The sequence below is a fragment of the Oncorhynchus mykiss genome, chromosome 8 (genome assembly GCF_057628025.1).
Source record: "Oncorhynchus mykiss isolate SJ-2025 chromosome 8, ASM5762802v1, whole genome shotgun sequence".
NCBI lineage: Eukaryota > Metazoa > Chordata > Actinopteri > Salmoniformes > Salmonidae > Oncorhynchus > Oncorhynchus mykiss.
The window spans coordinates 75,570,487-75,590,694 of record NC_143029.1 but is presented as its reverse complement, the minus strand read 5'-3'; the positions used below and the strand labels follow the sequence as shown (position 1 = coordinate 75,590,694).

The window sequence follows — 20,208 nt, the reverse complement described above, 5'->3', positions numbered from 1 at the left end:
TCACGATTACAACGATATCGATGTGTTTACATAACACTGCATTTGGGTTGTTGATTCGAGTTCTTAAGGTTGTGTCATACTTTCCTAGTGGAAGAGTTCCCAGGATGGGCAATTGATGGCCTATCAATTGCTTTTTAAGACTCTTTAGAACCTTGCATGGGCCAATATTTTACCATGGCATTTGTGGTATGGTGACTTGAAACATCCTGTTGACTGAACAACTCTTCCTTGCTCACTCTGTTTCTCTCTTCTCCTCCCCTTGTCATCATCAGCTCTACTCCTGGACCTGGTCCGGATTGTGAAGACTTTGTTCCACTGTCAGAGGCCTCCCGCCCAGAACCGCTCCAACATGTTCTCTACCTTCTTCGTGGAGTATTTCATCAAAGGAGACTTAATTTCAACCAGTAGAGAATGTGAAATGCTTTATTGAAAGAAGTTAATTATCCAAATGTTATGACATAATATATGCATTATAAATATAATTGTAATATTATAAATACAAGTTCAATCTGTACTTCAATGCACATCTGTTGTGCATTATAAAAACGGGAGGAAAGAGGTGGCAAGAGAGCTGTAAAAGACAAAGGGAAAGAACAGAGGAGCAGGGAAGACAGTATATGATTAATGAATTACAGTGTTACCCTAATAATCTCTCAGAGACTGTTAGAGAAAATAAGGTAGTTAAAGAGACAAGTGTTCAACAGGAATCTGTGTGTGTGGCCACACCTGGTGTCCACACTAAGTGGCTGCAGAGTAATGCATGCTGGAAAAACGTGCAGACTTACGAGGACAAAAAATATAGCGCAGTTATAGAAATAATTAAGTGTCTTACTATTCTCCATGGTTGGCCCTCTTACCTATTCTTTGAATGTGGAAGGAGCCACAGTTATACACCTGAGTCTGCTTACTGCACAACCCATGAATCAGATTGATACATAAGTGTGGGTTATAGGGTGTCTAATTGTTCTACATCTTTTCAATATGGGAGACTTAAAATAGCCTGTTTTGTTTTTGTACAGACATCACACCCTTACCTAAACAGCACCCTCACCTGAGAAGTAGAAATTAAAAGGGAGAGAAACTGGGAATTGAACAACTGCAGTTGACATAGCTAAGCAAATGGAAGAATACTCTTATTGCAATGTGGATGGCTCTTAAAAGAGCCTTTGGTTGTTCATAGTGTAGTCTATGGTGTTGCCAGGGAACAGCACACCCTTCGAAGAAGTAGGAGGTGAAGATCTCTCGCCTCTTGCCGCATTGTTGGACCCCATCCTTGAAACATCCTGAAGAGCAGCAGACTTCTCCTATGGCACATGGTGGCGAGTTGCAGATCCCCTCCTGGTCCTCGTGTCCATTATATTATGCAGGACACAGGTAGCCTTCACACGCCTGAATTCCCCCAGGAGGCAGTCCCAGATGGCCCTGGTCACCCAACCCTGCAGTGCCCTACACGGTAACTGTAGGCAATCGTTTTGAAATAATGTCCTGTTACAAGGTATCTGTAGGAATATGGAAGATAATGTCATTAGACTTTCACATCACCAGGTCATTGTGGATTACTAAAGTATAATATTCCTCATAACAAATCATGATAACATTGGATAGATAGATGCATGTGTAGCATGTGACAATAGCAGGATCATATCAAGGATAGCATCACAAATGAATACATAAATACTACTTGAAGCTTGATGAGTTGATCATTTGAATCAGCTGTGTCATGCTAAGGTTGAAACAGAAACGTGCATCCCTTTGAGTTCCCAGGACCAGGACTGAGAACCACTGCTCTTCATTGGAACCTCTTCATCTGCAGACAGGCTTCTGTATCGGAGGACAGAAAACCTCACAAGAAACAGACTTCATTATACTAAAATTAGACTGCACTGAATATTATGTTACTATTATCACTGTCCTCACTTAATGGGAATGGAACTACAAAAGTCCATACCCTATCCAGAATAGCCTACTCTCTCACTTTGACAGTTGGAGCTGCTATCCTTTCACCCTTCTCCATGGCTGTTAGCTAGCTACCTGCCTACAAATGCATTTGGAGTGTTTTTTTTTTACAGTGATAAATACATCAAGATAGCTAGCTAATACGAAGTTAAGTAGCGGGTGATATTTAACTCACTTAGCTATCTATACGTATGTAAAGTTGGCTAGATAGCTAACGTTAGCTAGCTACATTAGTAGCTCATTTGCGTTAGCCTGCACTGTAGCTAGTTGGCTAATAATACATGTTTTGATTTTACATTCGAAATAACGTTATTTACTTAACTTACTTGAATAGGTTATCCCAGCCATGTGGACGATTGGAAACAGGGAAGAAACGTTTGTTTGTCACCAGAGCGTTTTAGAGCATCTTTAAAATGTACCTGTGAATAAATTCATAAAATGTAATAACCAGACTTTCATACAAACTTGCTATGATGAATTCTTGACGCAACATCGAACGTGCTGCCATATGCTTCCAGCACACCCAAAAGCGAGCTACTCTGGGGGGGCCTAAACCGCACGTATCCATTACCGTGTGGTAGTGTAGACAAACCGTTAACCATCTGGCCACGCTGGCTGCCATGTGTGCCCACTTCCTGCTGGCCCAGCTGGTGGTGACGCCCCCCCTCACCACAATTTTGTCTTTAAATATTTATTGTTGTGGAATGCAATGCATTTACTGTTTTTCGATCTGTTCTACGAATTGCCAAGTGGCATTCAGTTACAGTTGATGAAAATGTAAAGACTAATAGTGCATTTTGTCACTGGCTCTATGGAGCGGTATATATATTTTTTTCATGTATATTTACTTTACACAGCCCCCATAGCTATTGTCGTTTGAAAATATATATATTTTTTCATGGGTGTGCAAGAATTAACGATATATTGTTTTAATTGTGTGTTACATACAGGTTCTACTGGTAAGTGACAGACAGTGTTAGATAATGACACAATCAAGACTTTGCCAACCTATGACTTTCACACTGAAATAGGATAAAACGACGGAAAGTATCGAACAACAAAGTTTATTTCAGAGAGGAAGTGAAATTCTGTTGGTAAAACAGTGAGAATGAGAGACATAAAAATCATGCATGGTTCCTGGTTAAGAGACCCATTGTCACGTTCTGACTTTTATTTCCTTTGTTTTGTATTTATTTAGTATGGTCAGGGTGTGAGTTGGGGTGGGCAGTCTATGTTTGTTTTTCTATGATTTGGGGATTTGTATGTTTCGGCCTAGTATGGTTCTCAATCAGAGGCAGGTGTCATTAGTTGTCTCTGATTGAGAATCATACTTAGGTAGCCTGGGTTTCACTGTTTGTTTGTGGGTGATTGTCTATGTTGATTGCTTGTGTCAGCACAGTTCTCATTTAGCGTCACAGTCGTTATTTGTTTATTGTTTTGTATAGTGTGTTCAGTGTCTTCTTTATTAAATTTCATCATGAACACATACCACGCTGCATTTTGGTCCTCCGATCCTTCTCGCCTCTCCTCTTCAGATGAGGAGGAAGCCCGTGACACTCATTCCATATACAGTAGGGTGCTGTGGTATGGCCCTATTGTCGTGTATGTTTCTGTCCGTGTGGGGGGTGAACTGGTACCATACCCACCCCAAGCAAAGTTTCCATTAGTGTGCACAGCAGCTGCTGCCGAGTGTCATCTCCTGGCTGTCATTAGTCTCCTTACAGTGTTGCCACACACACACACACACACACACGATGGTAACATCCGAGCAATACCTACCCTCCCCAGTGTTGTTGAATGCCCACCCATGCCAACATTCTGTAGACCACCACCCCAACCGACATGTCTCTAGGTGTTAACAGTATAACACTTGGTTCAAGCCATTATGGAGGTCAGAATTAGAGACTAGCTAGCTCGGTCCAATAGCTCCAGTTGCTATGTTGATGAAGTGGCAATGTGTTGATGAAGCACATGGATTCCAGGCTAGGTTGATGAAGTAATCAGCACCTAAACTATAGACCTACGGACTATTCTATAGGCACATAGCTGTTAGCCTGGAATCCACACTGAATACGGCTAAATGCAGATTCCAGGCTACATAGCTAATTTCTTAGAACTCATTGAAATGATACTAGACATGTCAATTACTGGCCAGCAGATGGCACCACATGACCGGTTAAAAACAAACCTGCATTGTCTCTTCCGAAATGCTTTGCTCTTTGTGTACTGTGGCTTATTCTGTAGTTCGCTGTGCATGTCAAGACTTTGGGTGGCTTTTTCCAACATGCAGTTATACCCTCAAGTTTTAGTATTGGATATGTGATCATGAAAATCCTCAGTGCAAATTGTTCAAATGTAATTTAAAAAAAAAGTATTTATTTTGTATTTCATCTTTATTTAACTAAGCAAGCCAGTTAAGGACAAATTCTTATTTACATTGATGGCCTAACAAGGCAAAAGACCTCCTGCGGGGATGGGGGCCGGGGATTAAAAAATATAAATAAATACAATATAAATATAGGACAAAACACACATCACAACAACAGAGACAACACTACATAAAGAGAGACCTAAGACAACATAGCAAGGCAGCAACACATGATAACACAGCATGGTAGCAAAACAACATAACAACAACCTGGTATAAACACATGGTAGCAGCACAAAACATGGAACAAACATTGAGCACAGACAACAGCACACAGGGCAAGAAGGTAGAGACAACAATACATCCCACAAAGCAGCCACAACTGTCAGTAAGAGTGTCCATGATTGAGTCTTTGAATGAAGAGATTGAGATAAAACTGTCCAGTTTGAGTGTTTGTTGCAGCTCATTCCAGTCGCTAGCTGCAGTGAACTGAAAAGAGGAGCGACCCAGGGATGTGTGTGCTTTGGGGACCTTCATCAGAATGTGACTGGCAGAACGGGTGTTGTATGTGGAGGATGAGGGATGCAGTAGATATCTCAGATAGGGGGGTGCTTCTACACCTGCATTGCTTGCTGTTTGGGGTTTTAGGCTGGGTTTCTGTACAGCACTTTGAGATATCAGCTGATGTACGAAGGGCTATATAAATACATTTGATTTGATTTGATTTGGGGGAGTGAGGCCTAAGAGGGTTTTATAAATAAGCATCAACCAGTGGGTCTTGCGACGGGTATACAGAGATGAGGAGTATAGAGTGCAGTGATATGTCCTATAAGGATCATTGGTGGCAAATCTGATGGCCGAATGGTAAAGAACATCTAGCCGCTCGAGAGCACCCTTTCCTGCCGATCTATGAATTATGTCTCCGTAATCTAGGATGGGTCGGATGGTCATCTGAATCAGGGTTAGTTTGGCAGCTAGGGTGAAAGAAGAGCGATTACGATAGAGGAAACCAAGTCTAGATTTAACTTTAGCCTGCAGCTTTGATATGTGTTGAGAGAAGGACAGTGCACCGTCTAGCCATACTCCCAAGTACTTGTATGAGGTGACTACCTCAAGCTCTAAACCCTCAGAGGTACTAAAACACCTGTGGGAAGTGGGGCATTCTTCTTACCAAACCACATTACTTTGGAGGTTGTTTTGGAGGTGTTCAGAACAAGGTTAAGGGTAGAGAAAGCTTGTTGGACACTAAGAAAGCTTTGTTGTAGAGCATTTAACACAAAATCCAGGGAGGGGCCAGCTGAGTATAAGACTATCATCTGCATATAAATGGATGAGAGAGCTTCCTACTGCCTGCGTTGTGATGTTGATGTAGATTGAGAAGTGTGTGGGTACTCCCTTGGTGACAGGCAGTGGCTGAGACAGCAGATTTTCTGACTTTATACACTGCACTCTTTGAGAGAGGTAGTTAGCAAACCAACCCAAAGACCCCTCAGATACACCAATAATCCTTAGCCGGCCCACAAGAATGGAATGGTCTACCGTATCAAAAGCTTTGGCCAAGTCAATAAAAATAGCAACACAATATTGCTTAGAACGAAGGGCAATGGTGACATCATTGAGGACCTTTAAGGTTGCAGTGACACATCCATAACCTGAACGGAAACCAGATTGCATACCCAAAAGAATACTATAGACATCAAGAAAGCCACTTTTGATAAACAAGGCAAAATAGAAATAGGCCTATAACAATTAGGATCAGCTTGATGATCTCCCACTTTAAATAAAGGGTGAACCATGGCTGCCTTCCAAGCAATGGGAACCTCCCCAGAGAGGAGAGACAGGTGAAAAGGTTGGAGATAGGCTTGGCGATGATAGAGGCAGCAACCTTAAAGAAGAAAGAGTCTAAACCATCTGACCCAGATGGGTTTTTGGGGTCAAGTCACTGAGTCTCCTCTGGGGATAGTCACATTAGAAGGGGTGGGAGATTAGGAAATGTTGGATGGGCAAGGAGGCATGGCTGAGTCAAATAGGAATCCTGACTAAATGAAGTGGGGATTAAAAACCTCAGCCATGTGCTTCTTGTCAATAATAACCACATCATCAACATTAAGGGACATGGGCAGCTGTGAGGAGGAGGGTTTTTTCTCCAGGTCTTTAACAATTTTCCAGAACTTCTTGGGCTTAGACACCCAGAGAGAGAACTGCTCCTTAAAGTAACTAACTTTGGCCTTCCGGATTGCCTGAGTGCACTTATTTCTCATTTGCCTAAACGATAGCCAGTCAGCCTGAGTATGCGTGTGCCGAGCCTTTCGCCAAATGCAATTCTTGAAGTGGAGTAACTCTGCAAGATCACGGTCAAACCAGGGGCTGAACTTGTTTTTAATTCTCATTTTATTTATGGGGGCGTGTTTTTTAACAATACCACTGAAAATATCAAAAATAAGGTCCAATCGTCTTCTACAGAGGGGATCAAGCTGATTCTATACCAGTTTACAGAGACCAGTTCATGAAGGCTTGCTCATTAAAGTTTAAGCATTTATGACAAATCAGGACAGGTCGTTTCACTGAGCAGCCATTACGAACACAGGCTGTAAAACAGTGATCACTAAGGTCATTACAGAAAACAGACTGATAGCTGTCAGGATTATTTGTGAGGGTAACATCGAAGAGAGTAGCCTTTTCTGGGTGTTTGGAGTCATACCTTGTGGGATTGGTAATAATCTGAGAAAGAGTTAGGGAGTCCCATTGCTTTAAGACTTGGTCAGGTGGTTTAAGCATGTCCCAGTTTAGGTCACCAAGCAGGACAAATTCAGACTTAGTGTAAGTTGCCAGGAGAGAGCTTAGGGCAGGTAGGGTACAGGCCGGTGCTGATGGAGGACGATAGCACCCAGCAACAGTCAACAAAGAGCTATTTGAAAGTTTAATGCTTAAAACCAGCAAACAAAATTGTTTGGGCACAGACTTGGTGGAGACAACCGAGCACTAAAGGTGATCCTTGGTAAAGATTGCCACTCCACCACCTTTAGAAGATCTGTCTTGCCGAAAAAGGTTATAACCAGAAAGGTTAACATCAGTATTCAAAACACTCTTCCTTAACCACGTCTCAGTAATGACCAACACATCTGGTTTCGAGCTGTGAACCCACACCTTCAATTTATCCATTTTAGGTAATAAGCTTCTCGTGTTAATGTGCAGAAAACCCATGCTTATCGAGAGCAGAAATCAGTGAACCAGTCAGAATTGGGGCTAGCAACAGTAGATGGGCCAGGGTATACATGCACATTTCCAGATATCATCAACAGTAATACAATCAAGGCATGGCAGAGGACAGGGAGAGCTCTGCAATGCTGAATTATGACATCTGAATGTGCATCAGATGACAACAAGATCATATTGTACAGCAATTTCATCAGGTAGCATGAATACAAAGCCGGCAATAGGTGGTTAGAATAGGATGGGAGGCCAAGAGTCTGTGTAACCAATAGAGAGTCAGAGTCCCGAGTGTGGGAACAAACATAGTCTTTCCCACGGTTGGTTAAAGAAAGTCTGTAGTCAACAAAGTATGCAGGAGTCATGAGGAAAATAGAAAAATAGCAAAATGCACAATAAAAAAATGATATATAACGACTTGGGGCTAGCCAATGTAAGTTCAGAGTCACTCGTCACAACAGTGTGTGTGTGCTGGAGGCGAGCAAAATCTTGGGAGAGATGCGGGAGTGTGGTGGGGGTACCTGTACTAGACAGGGGGAGACAGGCCAGGGCAGACGATAAACAGATCGCCAGGTGGAATCCAAACAGCAGTGCAGCAGGCAACAGGAGTTGGTGTCACACCCACTTGGGAGAAGCTTCTATTTCTGGAGTCAGATTTCTTGTAGAAAAAGCCAGTGGATGGTCTTTGAACAGCAGGAGGGGGCTTCAGAGGAGGCTTCAAAGACTCATGCCACTTGTTTGGCCCAAAGGCCTCGACACCTTTTACTTCACACCTGGGTGCTAATTGAATTTGTATCTGGTCTGTCCTTGCAAGCCTGACAGCCTTAACTCAGCATTCAGTCCCCATAAAGTCAAATATATCATTGTAATGTACTTTATGTTAATTTTTTTTCATTTTTTCATTTTATTCTTGGATTTCAAAATAGCATCAGATCAAACACTACTCACTCAGTTCCAGGTTGGATGGTGTCCTCAGGTCTCTGATGTTTGTCTGCTAGAGCACCCTCCATATAGCTTGGTAAAATAAAAACATTAGAAGCAGTAATCTCTAGGGTTCATTTTGGTCAAAATTAGGTTGTCGGTTTGGAGTTTTTATCTGGAGCGAAGTCCATGCTGTGGAGGGTAGCATCCTGCATATGTACCTGCCGAAAAATCCAAGTTGATCTAATTCCAAATCTAAAAACATGTTGAAAAATGTGAGAGCTCACATGCAGCTGTGTCTCTCTCTCTCTCTCTCTGAGGGGGGCGTGCCACTGGACTGAACAAATGCAGACTGATCAACTCTTTAGGGATCTCTATCATTTTAATATTTATTGAGAGATAAAATTACATACAAATGGTAATTTGGAGCCCATATAATACACAATAGTGAAGATACAACTTGAATATAGACTCAACATGGACAGTACAGTACATTTTTAAATTAAAATAAGTAAAATACATCGTATATAATACAGGAAGAGCAATATCTCAGACTGTTTACATGGAGTTCCACCTTAGTGAATCTCCTGCCATTAATTTTATTGTAAGATTCATTCATTCATTCACTTATTTACATTAGTAGAAAAAAAATGCATTGTAGTAGACAGAGTAGCAACAGGCCTCGCTGTGATCTGATTATAAAGCTGTTAGTAATGTTGTTGGTTGATAATATTCTAGTAACAGCGTATGAGTTCACGCCACACCAGTCCATCATCTCTGCCCAGCCTCCTCTTATTGGCTGCTTCTGCTGGGTCTCCCCAAGCTGACGTCGTAGGTGATCATGTGGAAGTTGTCCCAGGCATAGAGCTTCCTCTGGGCGTGGTTGTAGTCCACCATGCTGTTGTAGCGGTAGTGGTTCTTAAAGGGCACCGCCATGACTCTGCCCTGGCCGGTGGCCGTGTCGAACACGTGGTTGACGGTGGTGTCTGGGGCGGTGTAGCTGGCCACCGTGTAGAGCCGACCGCAAATCATGAAGGAGTTAGCCACTGTGTTCTTCCTGATGTTGGTCTCCCAGCTCCTCTTCACCTCCAGGCTCTCAGGGTCCAGCTGGGACACCACGATGGCTCCCTTGGCCTTGCTGGTGCTGTAGATGGCCCACAGGCCCTGCTCGTCCACCGCCAGGTCGATGTCTGTGTAGCCGCCCCAGGAGTAGGGGTGCTGGCCGTGGAAGCCAGCGTGGGGGAGGTCCAGGCGTGCTGCCAGGCTCTCGTAGGCAAGGTCGTAGCGGAGCAGGGTGCGGCTGCGTCGGCGCTGGTAGTAGAGGGAACCACGGTACAGGGTGGCCCCTGTGCTCTCCACGGGCTCTGGCAGCACCATAACCTTCATGGGGAAGCCCTTGGCAAACTGCTCCATGTCCTCATAGGCGAACAGCTGGCGGACGTCCGTGCCCACTGTGTCGATGCGCCACACCGTCTTGTTTCCGTATGGAGAGGCCATGGGCTCAGGGTCCTGCAGCCACACCCCGTACTTCCCTGTGATGCTGTCAGCCTTTCGGTGCAGGACGGGCTCTCCCACAGACACCAGCTCACCACAGCCTGGACACAGAGAGAGGGTAGTTACATTCAATTCAATCAATCAAGTAAATTGGAATATGTGCTTTGTGAAATATGATCACTACCTTTATGATCATCTCTCATTTATTTTAGTTTTTAGGGGTGACGTGCATATACATAATACACTGAACAAAAATATAAACACAACATGTGAACTGTTAGTCCCATGTTTAATGAGCTGAAATAAACCATCCCAGAAATGTTCCATACGCACAAAAAAGCTTATTTCTCTCAAATTTTGTGCACATATTTGTTTACATCCCTGTTAGTGAGCATTTATCATTTGCTAAAATAATCCATCCACCTGACAGGTTTGGCATATCAAGAAGCTGGTTAAACAGCATGACCATTACACAGGTGCACATTTTGCTGGGGACAATAAAAGGCCACTCCAAAATGTGCAGTTTTGTCACACAATACAATGCCACAGATGTCTCAAGTTTTGAGGGAGTGTGCAGTTTTTGAGAATTTAGCAGTATGTTCGATGGTGTTGTGTGGGCGAGCGGTTTGCTGATGTCAACGTTGTGAACAGTTTTCCATGGTGGCAGTGGGGTTATGGTATGGGCAGGCATAAGCTATGGGCAATGAACACAATTGCATTTTATCGATGGCTATTTGAATGCACAGAAATACCGTGATGAGATCCTGAGAACCATTGTGAGGCCCATTTTGTTTAACATACTGTACCTGTGTCCAACAGATGCATATCTGTATTCCCAGTCATGTGAAATCCATAGATTAGGGCCTAATACATTTATTTAAATAGACTGATTTCCTCATATGAACTGTAACAGTAAAATCTTTGATAGTGTTGCATGTTGCATTATATTTTTGTTCAGTGTAGTTGGTGTGTAGTGACTTTAAGAAGCCACTAGGGGGAGATGGATACAAGTTAAATCAGTGGTTTTCAACCTTTTTCTACAAGACCCCATTGTTTTGCCAGAATTTCTGTTGACCCCACCCCAAATCTAACCTTAAAATCTGTACATTTGGATTTTTACATCAACAAATAACATTCAATTCATTACATTTTCCATATCTCTTTTCACAATGAAAAGAAACCAATAAATATATTTACTCAATAAAAAAAGTATTTCTCAACATTTTGTTGTATATGGTCCCATACAATAATCTGTAATCTAAAGGTTTTGTTCCCAAAAACAAAAACAATCCCAAAAAACAACCTGCGTGGTTCTGCCCAGCGTCTTGAATGAGACGTGATGCTGGGACCTCAGTCACCTCTGCCTTCATCTCCTGATAGAGAGAGTCTGAGAGGAAGAGAGAGAGAGAGAAATAAAAAAAATGTCAATGTTTATTTGGTGGCTGAAGTCATAAATAACTCAAAATATCCAGCATCAATAATCCTGAACACATTCAAAGATGACACACTGACAACATGAAGGCATCTTGATATGTTCTCCAGTCATTTGACATGCAGCGCAGCCCCCTATTTAGCAGAGTTATTGCATTCCCCAAAGGATCACAGACACTTAAACTAACATGCAACGCGCAAGTGACAGAGTAGTAGAAGCAGAATCTGTGTAAATACCATTCCGCTAACCCAACCAAGCAGTGCATACTGAAACCTGACCTGTACTCCACTCTGTTTACATTAGAACACTTTGATTTTGATCAGATCAGATAAACAAACACTCACAATCCACAGTTCCTAACTCACATACACTCCGAGAAACAAAGGTGCCATCTAGAAACTTAAAGGGTTCTTCAGCTGTCCCCATATGATAACCTTTTGAAGAACACTTTTTGGTTCCATGTAGAATGCTTTCTACAGATGGTTCTATCAGGAACCAAAAAGGGATCCTATGGGGACAGCTAAGGAACCCTTTAGGAACTCTTTTCTCTAAAAGTATATATAATAATGCATTTTCACACAGTTCAGGGGTGGGTTATAAGTGATGATGTGAGACAGTAGAGACTTACCGCTGGCTGGTCTCTGGTTGAGCTCGTGAAGTGGGAGTCCTGCTCCAGTGGCTTGGTGCTGGTGGCAGGGTCTCTGTCGCAGTGTCTCAGCCGCCGCACTCAGTTCGTCCACCCTCCTCTGGAGCTCCTGCACCTGCCTGTTCAGCTGCTCCTTGTCCCCCTGCAGCTGGCTCTTATCTCTCATGGCCTGGGAGTATGCTTCCTGGATGGTCTTGTCTCCCCCACCCCCTGGACCCTCTCCCCCTGCTCCCTTGCCCCCCAGCAGCCTGCTGACCAGGGCCTCTAGCAGGGTGAGACGAGATTTCACCACCTCCATATCTGGTCCTTCGCTGGTCCCGGAGCAGCTCGCCTCGGCAGGGTTGTCCACGGTGAAGGTGTACTGACAGCGCCCCGTGTGGTCATTGGAGCGTCTCAGGGAGGCGCTGTCCTGGCTCTGGAAGCTCAGAACCAGGTAGGACAGACCCAAGGTTACCTGGAGCCACATTCTGGAGGACAGGTGGATGGATCACCTGGGTCTCAGACTGGATCACTCTCTTGGTCCTTCAGGAGTTGTTCTCTTTCTTTCTTTCTTTCTTTCTGATGGATCAGAGGACCTGTGATGGAACCTTTCAGCTGAGATCAGGTTTATATCCTGTTAAATTCTTTGCGTGGTCTCTTTTATTTCTGACTTCGTCCCTGGTCTTTTGTCACTGTCTGTTGTTCTCTGAGTTAGAACATGCTGCAAGTGGGATATTTATACAGTCAACTAGCATACTGTGGGAGGGGACAAGGATCATGGCTGGGGCATGGGGGGGGGGGGGGGGGGGGGGGGGGGGGGGTAGCTAGGGGGTGTGACACCATGTGTCCTGAGATAGAGAGTGGATTTAACACAGTTCGTTTTTTTCTGTTTATGTTTTATTGAGTCTGTCTGTAATAGTTGTTTGTCTGCAGTATACTGTATGTCTGCAGTTATTTATCAAAACATAGGTTGTATTTGTCTATACTGAGCGTCTTTGTGTCTGTCTGTCTGATCCCCTTTTTATCAAAGTAACGATGGCTACTCAGTGTTTACTTCCTTTATAGCCGATAGTTATATAATGAAATCACCATATGATTAAACTCTCCCCAGGCACAATGTCCAATATCTCTTTGATTTATCACCAGTTAGGTAGCATCCTATGCACCTGCATTTTAGGTGTGAAGTACAGGTAAGCTCTGGGCTAAGGTTCAGTAATGCACCATTACATCCGGTCTACTTGCCTTAGTCTGAACAGGTCTGGGATGTCCAGCTGCCGTCCACCCCTCGCCCCCCACAACAGGCCAACCCAGCTTAGCCTGGTCCCAAATCTAAGGGAAAATCAGTTCACCTGTACACCTGAGGGCAGTCTGGCACTCTGCTCTGCCAGGGCAGGATGTCTGGAGGGTGGTTAGGATTAGGAATGTGGTGAGCACAGATGGTCCATCCTTCCTCCCTAACCCATAGTTTTCTTTATCTGGCTGCTTAACTCTGGCATCATAAATCTAGCTAAAGGATCGGGATGATTAGGGAATATTTGACTGGACATCATCCCACTCTTGTGTAACAGAAATCTTTCATTACAACGTGATTCATATCAGAACGTTGGGACAGGGTTTTAGTCACCTCCCCTTTCTTTTCCGTCACATGCAGGAATCCCCACCCCCCACTTCTCTCTCTGCCTCCCTCTCCTTCCACTGCTCTCCTGCTGGCTATCCACCTTCTTCTCCCCCCTCCTTCTGGTTAGCCACCCTCTCTTTTCTCCCTCCCTCTTGTCCTCCCAACTTTCTCCCCCGGGCCCCCTGGCAAGCCACCTTCTTCTCCCTGGGGAGCAGCCCTAAAGGGGGTCATGTCCTTTGGTTTGATCTGGTGATCTGGAGACAAAACAAACCTTGTTTTGTACCAGGTGAACATTCGTGTCTTGCCTCTGTCAGTTGGTTTTGGGGGCCAGTTTTGTGAAGTGCCAACACACACACACACACACACACACACACACACACGTTTATGACTGAGGGAGGGGACAGGGGAGCAGGTTGGAACCACATGGCTCAGACACGATAGTGGATTAAAGGAAAAAGAGAAAGAAGAGGAGAGGTAGCAGGGAGAATCACTAAGATAATAACAGATGCTCCATCTCCTCTCCCCCTCCCCTCGGGGGAACGGAGTAATGGTTTTTGCATATTTACTCTTGGCACAGCTACGGTCGCCTCAAATTCAAAACATTGCTTGAGTGATGATTTATTTTCTATTCCCTCCCCCCTTCCCAGTCATTCCACCCCTATGCTTCCAACTTAAATTCACCACATACTCACTAAAAAGTCTTTGTTCCACAATATCAAACTCAAACTCCCCTGGTTGGCTCAACTGGATATGCTTCATGTTTCACTGTGGAATCTCCAGCAGTGTTTCCACCGTACGTTCGTTCACCTCTCCAATGTTTTTTTCTGACGTAAAGTTACGGTGCTTCAGGCATCCTGTTTTTCTCCAGCCCTGTCCATGGCCCCTGGCCCCCTGCCTCATAGTGGCCACAGAGAAAATACAGGCAGTCTACAGGCGGTCAGCTGCAGTCTCTCAGTGAGGGGCACGGACATACCGGTAGCATTTGCCATCCAAGAGTACTTAGCACCTCTGAACAGAGTGCCGCCTGTAATTTGTAACTGAGTGCAAACCAATTCTACATGTAGTTCCCTAAAACACACCTCGCCGAATGAATGGCAGATGAATGGCAGATGAATGGCAGATGAATGGCAGATGAATGGCAGATCAACAGTCTGTGTGGTGTTTGTGGTCCCTTAGTCCAATGAGACACCAGACTGCTGCTTAAAATGGACTCCTGATGCCTCTGCCATGCACTTAATTAGGATGGCTTATTTAGTATTTTTGAAATAAAAAAGACAGACCACAAAAGCAGATAATGTTATTTCTTTCCATTTATCAGCAGCCCAAGTGGTTTGACTACTGCTGTGCGACAGCACCCAGAAGTGTACAGTGCCTTTAGAAAGAAGTCATACCTCTTGACTTACTCCACATTTTGTTGTGTTACTGCCTGAAACAAAATTTTTGTTTTTCTCAACCACCTACAAACAATAACCAATAATGACAAAAATAAAACATGTTTTTAGACATTTTTGCAAATGTATTGAAAATTAAGTACAGAAATATCTCATATTTACACCCATGAGTCAATACATGTTAGAATCACCTTTGGCAGCGATTACAGCTCGGAGTGTTTCTGGGTACATTTCTAAGAGCTTTACACACCTGGATGGTACAATATTTGCACATTATTCTTTAAAACATTCTTCAAAGTCTGTCAAGTTGATTGTTGATCAGTGCTAGACAGCCATTTTCAAGTCTTGCCATAGATTTTCAAGCCGATTTGTCAAAACTGTAACTAGGCCACTTTGGAACATTCAGTGTCATCTTGGTAAGCAACTCCAGTGTATTTTTGGCCTTGTGTTTTAGGTTATTGTCCTGCTGAAAGGTACATTAGTTTCCCAGTGTCTGTTGGAAAGCACACTGAATCAGGTTATCCTCCAGGATTTTTCCTGTGCTTATCTCTATTCTGTTTATTTTTATCCTAAAGAAAACTCCCTAGTCCTTGCTGATAACAAGCATACATACCCATAACATGATGCAGACACCAACATGCTTTAAAATATGAAGAGTGGTACTCAGTTGGATTTGCCCCAAACATAACGCTTTGTATTCAAAACATAAAGATAATTTCTTTGCCACATTTTTTGTAGTTTTACTTTAGTGCCTTACTGCAAACAGGATGCATGTTTTGTAGTTTTACTTTAGTGCCTTACTGCAAACAGGATGCATGTTTTGTAGTTTTACTTTAGTGCCTTACTGCAAACAGGATGCATGTTTTGTAGTTTTACTTTAGTGCCTTACTGCAAACAGGATGCATGTTTTGTAGTTTTACTTTAGTGCCTTACTGCAAACAGGATGCATGTTTTGTAGTTTTACTTTAGTGCCTTACTGCAAACAGGATGCATGTTTTGTAGTTTTACTTTAGTGCCTTACTGCAAACAGGATGCATGTTTTGGAATATTTGCTTCCTTCTTTTCACTCTGTCATTTCAGTTAGTATTGTGGAATAACTACAATGTTGTTGATCCATCCTCAGTTTTCTCCTATCACAGCCATTAAACTCTGAAACTGTTTTAAAGTCACCTTCGGTCTCATGATGAAATCCCTGAGCGGTTTCCTTCCTCTCCGGCAACTGAGTTAGGAAGGACCCCTGTATCTTCGTAGTGACTGGGTGTATCGATACACCATCGAAAATGTAATTAATAATGTCACCATGCTCAAAGGGATATTCAATGTCTGCATTTTTTTGTTACCCATCTATCAATAGGTTCCCTTCTTTGCGAGGCATTGGAAAACCTCCTTGGTCTTTGTGGTTGGATCTGTTTTGATATTCACTACTTGACTGAGGGACCTTACAGATAATTATATATGTGGGGTACAGAAATTAGGTAGTCGGTCACGCCCTGATCTGTTTCACCTGTCCTTGTGATTGTCTCCACCCCCTCCAGGTGTCGCTTATTTTCCCCAGTGTATTTATCCCTGTGTTTCCTGTCTCTGTGGCAGTTTGTCTTGTCTGTTTCAAGTCAACCAGGGTGTTTTTCCCATGCTCCTGCTTTTGCTATTCTGTCTTTTGCTAGTCCTCACGGTTTTGACCCTTGCCTGTTTTCTGGACTCCGTACCCGCCTGCCCTGACCTCAAGCCTGCCTGCCATTCTGTACCTTCTGGACTCTGATCTGGTTTTGACCTTTTGCCTGCCCACGACCATTCTCTTGCCTACCCTTTTGGAACTAATAAATATCAAATACTCAAACCATCTACCTCCCGTGTCTGCATCTGGGTCTGGCCCTGAGCCCTTATATAGTCATTAAAAAAATAATGTTCAACACTATTATTGCACACAGAGGTAGTCCTTGCAACTCATGTGACTTGCTGAGCACATTTGTACTCCGGAACTTATTTAGGCTTGCCATAACAAAGGGGATGAATGCTTATTGACTCAAGACATTTCAGCTTTTCATATTTTATTAATTTGTAAAAATGTGCAAAAACATAATTCCACTTTGACATTATGGGGTACTGTGTGTATGCTAGTGACACAAAATCTCTAATTCATTTTAAATTCAGGCTGTAACACAACACAATTAGGAAAAGGTGTGTGAATACTTTCTGAAGGAAGTATATCTTCGTAAGAGTTGTGCATGTCATATTTTCTAGGAGAATAAATGGACAGATACTGTACATCAGATGGAGTAAAGAGTGAAGAAAATAATAGCAAGGAGGATGACCATCCTGGCAGAGACTCAGAAAAGAAACTGAGACTGAAATCTCCTCTTGGACCAGTTTAGACCAGTTTTCTTTTTTTAAGATTCCAAGAAACCCTGAATGTACAATACTAGCAGCATCCTTGGCAACAACTTCAGATTTCCACTCCTGAATACCAAAGGGAAGGCTTATGTTACTGATACATTGAGTTAAATAAGAATGACATACTTCCCCCCTAAGAAAGGAAAATAAAATGACATAAAAAAATCCAGAAGATGGATCCAGAAGCTTGAGACATTTTGAGAAGTATTAGTGAAGTGGGACATGGAAGTTGACGATGCATCTGATCCCGCATGACAAACATAAGGGATAAAGAGAGAAACAGTTGAAGTGGTGATCCAGGACAGTAAAAGGACTGTGGAAATAACTTCTGGTACCTGGAATAAGTTGCCAGCCAGTCAACAGACAAACAGACAACATTAGTTACTCAGACTAATCAACTTCAAATCGGTAATTTCAACAGCCTTACCAACAGCCTTGAGGGTTGGGAAACAACAGATCTGCCTCTGGTGAGAGGCAAAACATTTAGTTTCAGAACAAATTATGAATTTTGCTCATTTTGTGGAGGCCAACACACTCATTAGCTCACACATTGTGGGGTAAAGGGTCATTTACATTGTGGTGATTGGTATTTTGGTATTTTATTAGGATCTCCATTAGCTGTTGCAAAAGCAGCAGCTACTCTTCCTGGGGTCCACACAAAACATGAAACATAATACAGAATGACATATTACAGAACATCATTAGACAAGAACAGCTCAAGGACAGAACTACATACATTTTTTAAAGGCACACGTAGCCTACATATCAATGCATACACACAAACTATCTATGTCAAATAGGGGAGAGGCGTTGTGCCGCGAGGTGTTGCTTTATCTTTTTTTTAAAACCAGGTTTGCTGTTTATTTGAGCATTATGAGATGGAAGGAAGTTCCATGCAATAAGGGCTCTACACAATACCCCTGGTGGCATGTTTGGTGGGAAAGGAAGTGTGTTAGAGCTGTGTGTAAGTTGACTATGCAAACAATTTGGGATTTTCAACACATTAATGTTTCTCATAAAAAGAAGAAGTGATGCAATCAGTCTCTCCTCAACTCTAAGCCAAGAGAGACTGTCATGCATAGCATTTATATCAGCCCTCTGACTACAATTAAGAGCAAAACGAGCAAAGCTTAACTAGGTCTTTCCTTGCAGCATTGGACCACACGACTGAACAATAATCAAGATTAGACAAAACATGAGCCTGCAGAACTTACTTTTTGGAGTGTGGTGTCAAAAAAGCAGAGCATCTCTTTATTACGGCTAGACCTCTTCCCATCTTTGCAACCACTGAATGTTTTGAACATGACAGTTTACAATCTACGGTAACGCCAAGTGATTTAGTCTCCTCAACTTCAACAGCCACACCATTCATTACAAGTTTCAGCTGAGGTATAGCACTTAAGGAATGATTTGTACCAAATACAATGGTCCTAGTTTTAGAGATGTTCAGGACCAGTTTATTACTGGCCACCCATTCCAAAACAGACTGCAACTCTTTGTTAAGGATTTCAGTGACTTCATTAGCTGTGGTTGCTGATGCGAATATGGTTGAATCATCAGTATACATGGACACACATGCTTTGTTTAATGCCAGTGGCAGGTCATTGGTAAAAATAGTAAAGAGTAGAGGGCCTAGAGAGCTGCCCTGCGGTACACCACACTTTACATGTTTGATATTAGAGACGCTTCCATTATAGAAAACCCTTTGAGTTCTATTAGACAGATAGCTCTGAATCCACGATATGGTAGAGGTTGAAAAGCCATAGCAGTTAAGTTTTTTCAACAACAGGTGATTGGTTGGTGGTATGATTGGTCTGTTGTATTTGGCATGGGTCCTCAGATCCTCAACAGGTTCTACAGCTGCACCATCGAGAGCATCCTGACTTGTTGCATCACTGCCTGGTATGGCAACTGCTCGGCCTCCAACCGTAAGGCACTACAAAGTGTAGTGCGAACGGCCCAGTACATCACTGGGGCCAAGCTTCCTGCCATCCAGGACCTCTATAGCAGGCGGTGTCAGAGGAAGGCCCTAAAAATTGTCAAAGACTCCACCCATCCTAGTCATAGACTGTTCTCTTTGCTACTACACGGCAAGCAGTACTGGAGTGCCAAGTCTAGGTCCAAGAGGCTTCTTAACAGCTTCCACCCCCAAGCCATTAGACTCCCGAACATCTAGTCAAATGGCTACCCAGACTATTTGCATTGCCCCCCCCCCCCCCACTCCACACCACTGCCACTCTCTGTTGTCATCTATGCATAGTCACTTTAATTAACTCTACCTACATGTACATACTACCTAAACTAATCGGTGCCCCCGCATGTTGACTCTGTACCGGCACCCCCTATATATATATATTCTTATTTTTTACTCCCGCTCTTTAATACTTGTTACAATTTATCTCTTATTCTTATCCATATTTTTTGAAACTGCACTGTTGGTTGGGGGCTTGTCAGTAAGTATTTTACTGTAAGGTCTACTACACATGTTGTATTTGACGCATGTGACTAATAACATTTGATTTGATTTTGGTATGCAGGGTGAGGTAGATGTGACACACACACACAAACACACACACACACACACACACACACACACACACACACACACACACACACACACACACACACACACACATTCACACAGTATGACCTCTTAACCCCAGAAGCAGCAGGTGGTTTCTTTCCCAGGCATTCTTCAGTTACCTCAGTGTTTACTTTGCTCCATGTAGCGTTACATGTATGTGACTATACAGTACCATAATGTAAGGCTGGTGAAAACATAAATGACTCAATACTTTTGAT

General features: G+C 43.1%; 1 protein-coding gene and 1 long non-coding RNA gene across 4 annotated transcripts; both read right to left on the bottom strand.

Moving 5' to 3' along the window:
• Nucleotides 1-405: 405 nt before the first annotated feature.
• On the bottom strand, nt 406-2,615 carry LOC110530528 (uncharacterized). Of its 3 annotated transcripts, XR_016482606.1 has the most exons (4): nt 2,528-2,615; nt 2,283-2,375; nt 1,682-1,857; nt 983-1,499 (listed from the first exon to the last, which is right to left on the bottom strand). It is a non-coding gene; the product is annotated as an uncharacterized LOC110530528 (long non-coding RNA). The 3 variants fall into 3 exon arrangements; XR_016482607.1 differs by lacking the exon at nt 2,528-2,615 and having other exon boundaries at nt 406-1,499; nt 1,682-1,821; nt 2,283-2,447; XR_016482605.1 differs by lacking the exon at nt 983-1,499 and having other exon boundaries at nt 1,703-1,842.
• Nucleotides 2,616-8,818: 6,203 nt separating this feature from the next.
• On the bottom strand, nt 8,819-12,766 carry LOC110530527 (myocilin). The gene is made up of 3 exons (XM_021613688.3): nt 12,010-12,766; nt 11,253-11,336; nt 8,819-10,050 (listed from the first exon to the last, which is right to left on the bottom strand). Exons 1-3 carry the CDS (start codon nt 12,491-12,493, stop codon nt 9,248-9,250), a joined length of 1,371 nt encoding a protein of 456 aa, XP_021469363.3. The 5' UTR covers nt 12,494-12,766; the 3' UTR covers nt 8,819-9,247.
• Nucleotides 12,767-20,208: the final 7,442 nt, after the last annotated feature.

Bases quoted from the DNA above. Each gene is read 5' to 3' on its own strand.
- LOC110530527 (XM_021613688.3), bottom strand. From the start codon at position 12,493: ATGTGGCTCCAGGTAACCTTGGGTCTGTCCTACCTGGTTCTGAGCTTC. The intron at 11,337-12,009 runs GTAAGTCTCTAC...TCTTCCTCTCAG, and splicing joins CAACCAGAGACCAGCCAGCG to ACTCTCTCTATCAGGAGATG. The intron at 10,051-11,252 runs GTTGTTTTTTGG...CTCTGTGTCCAG, and splicing joins CGCTGGGCAGAACCACGCAG to GCTGTGGTGAGCTGGTGTCT.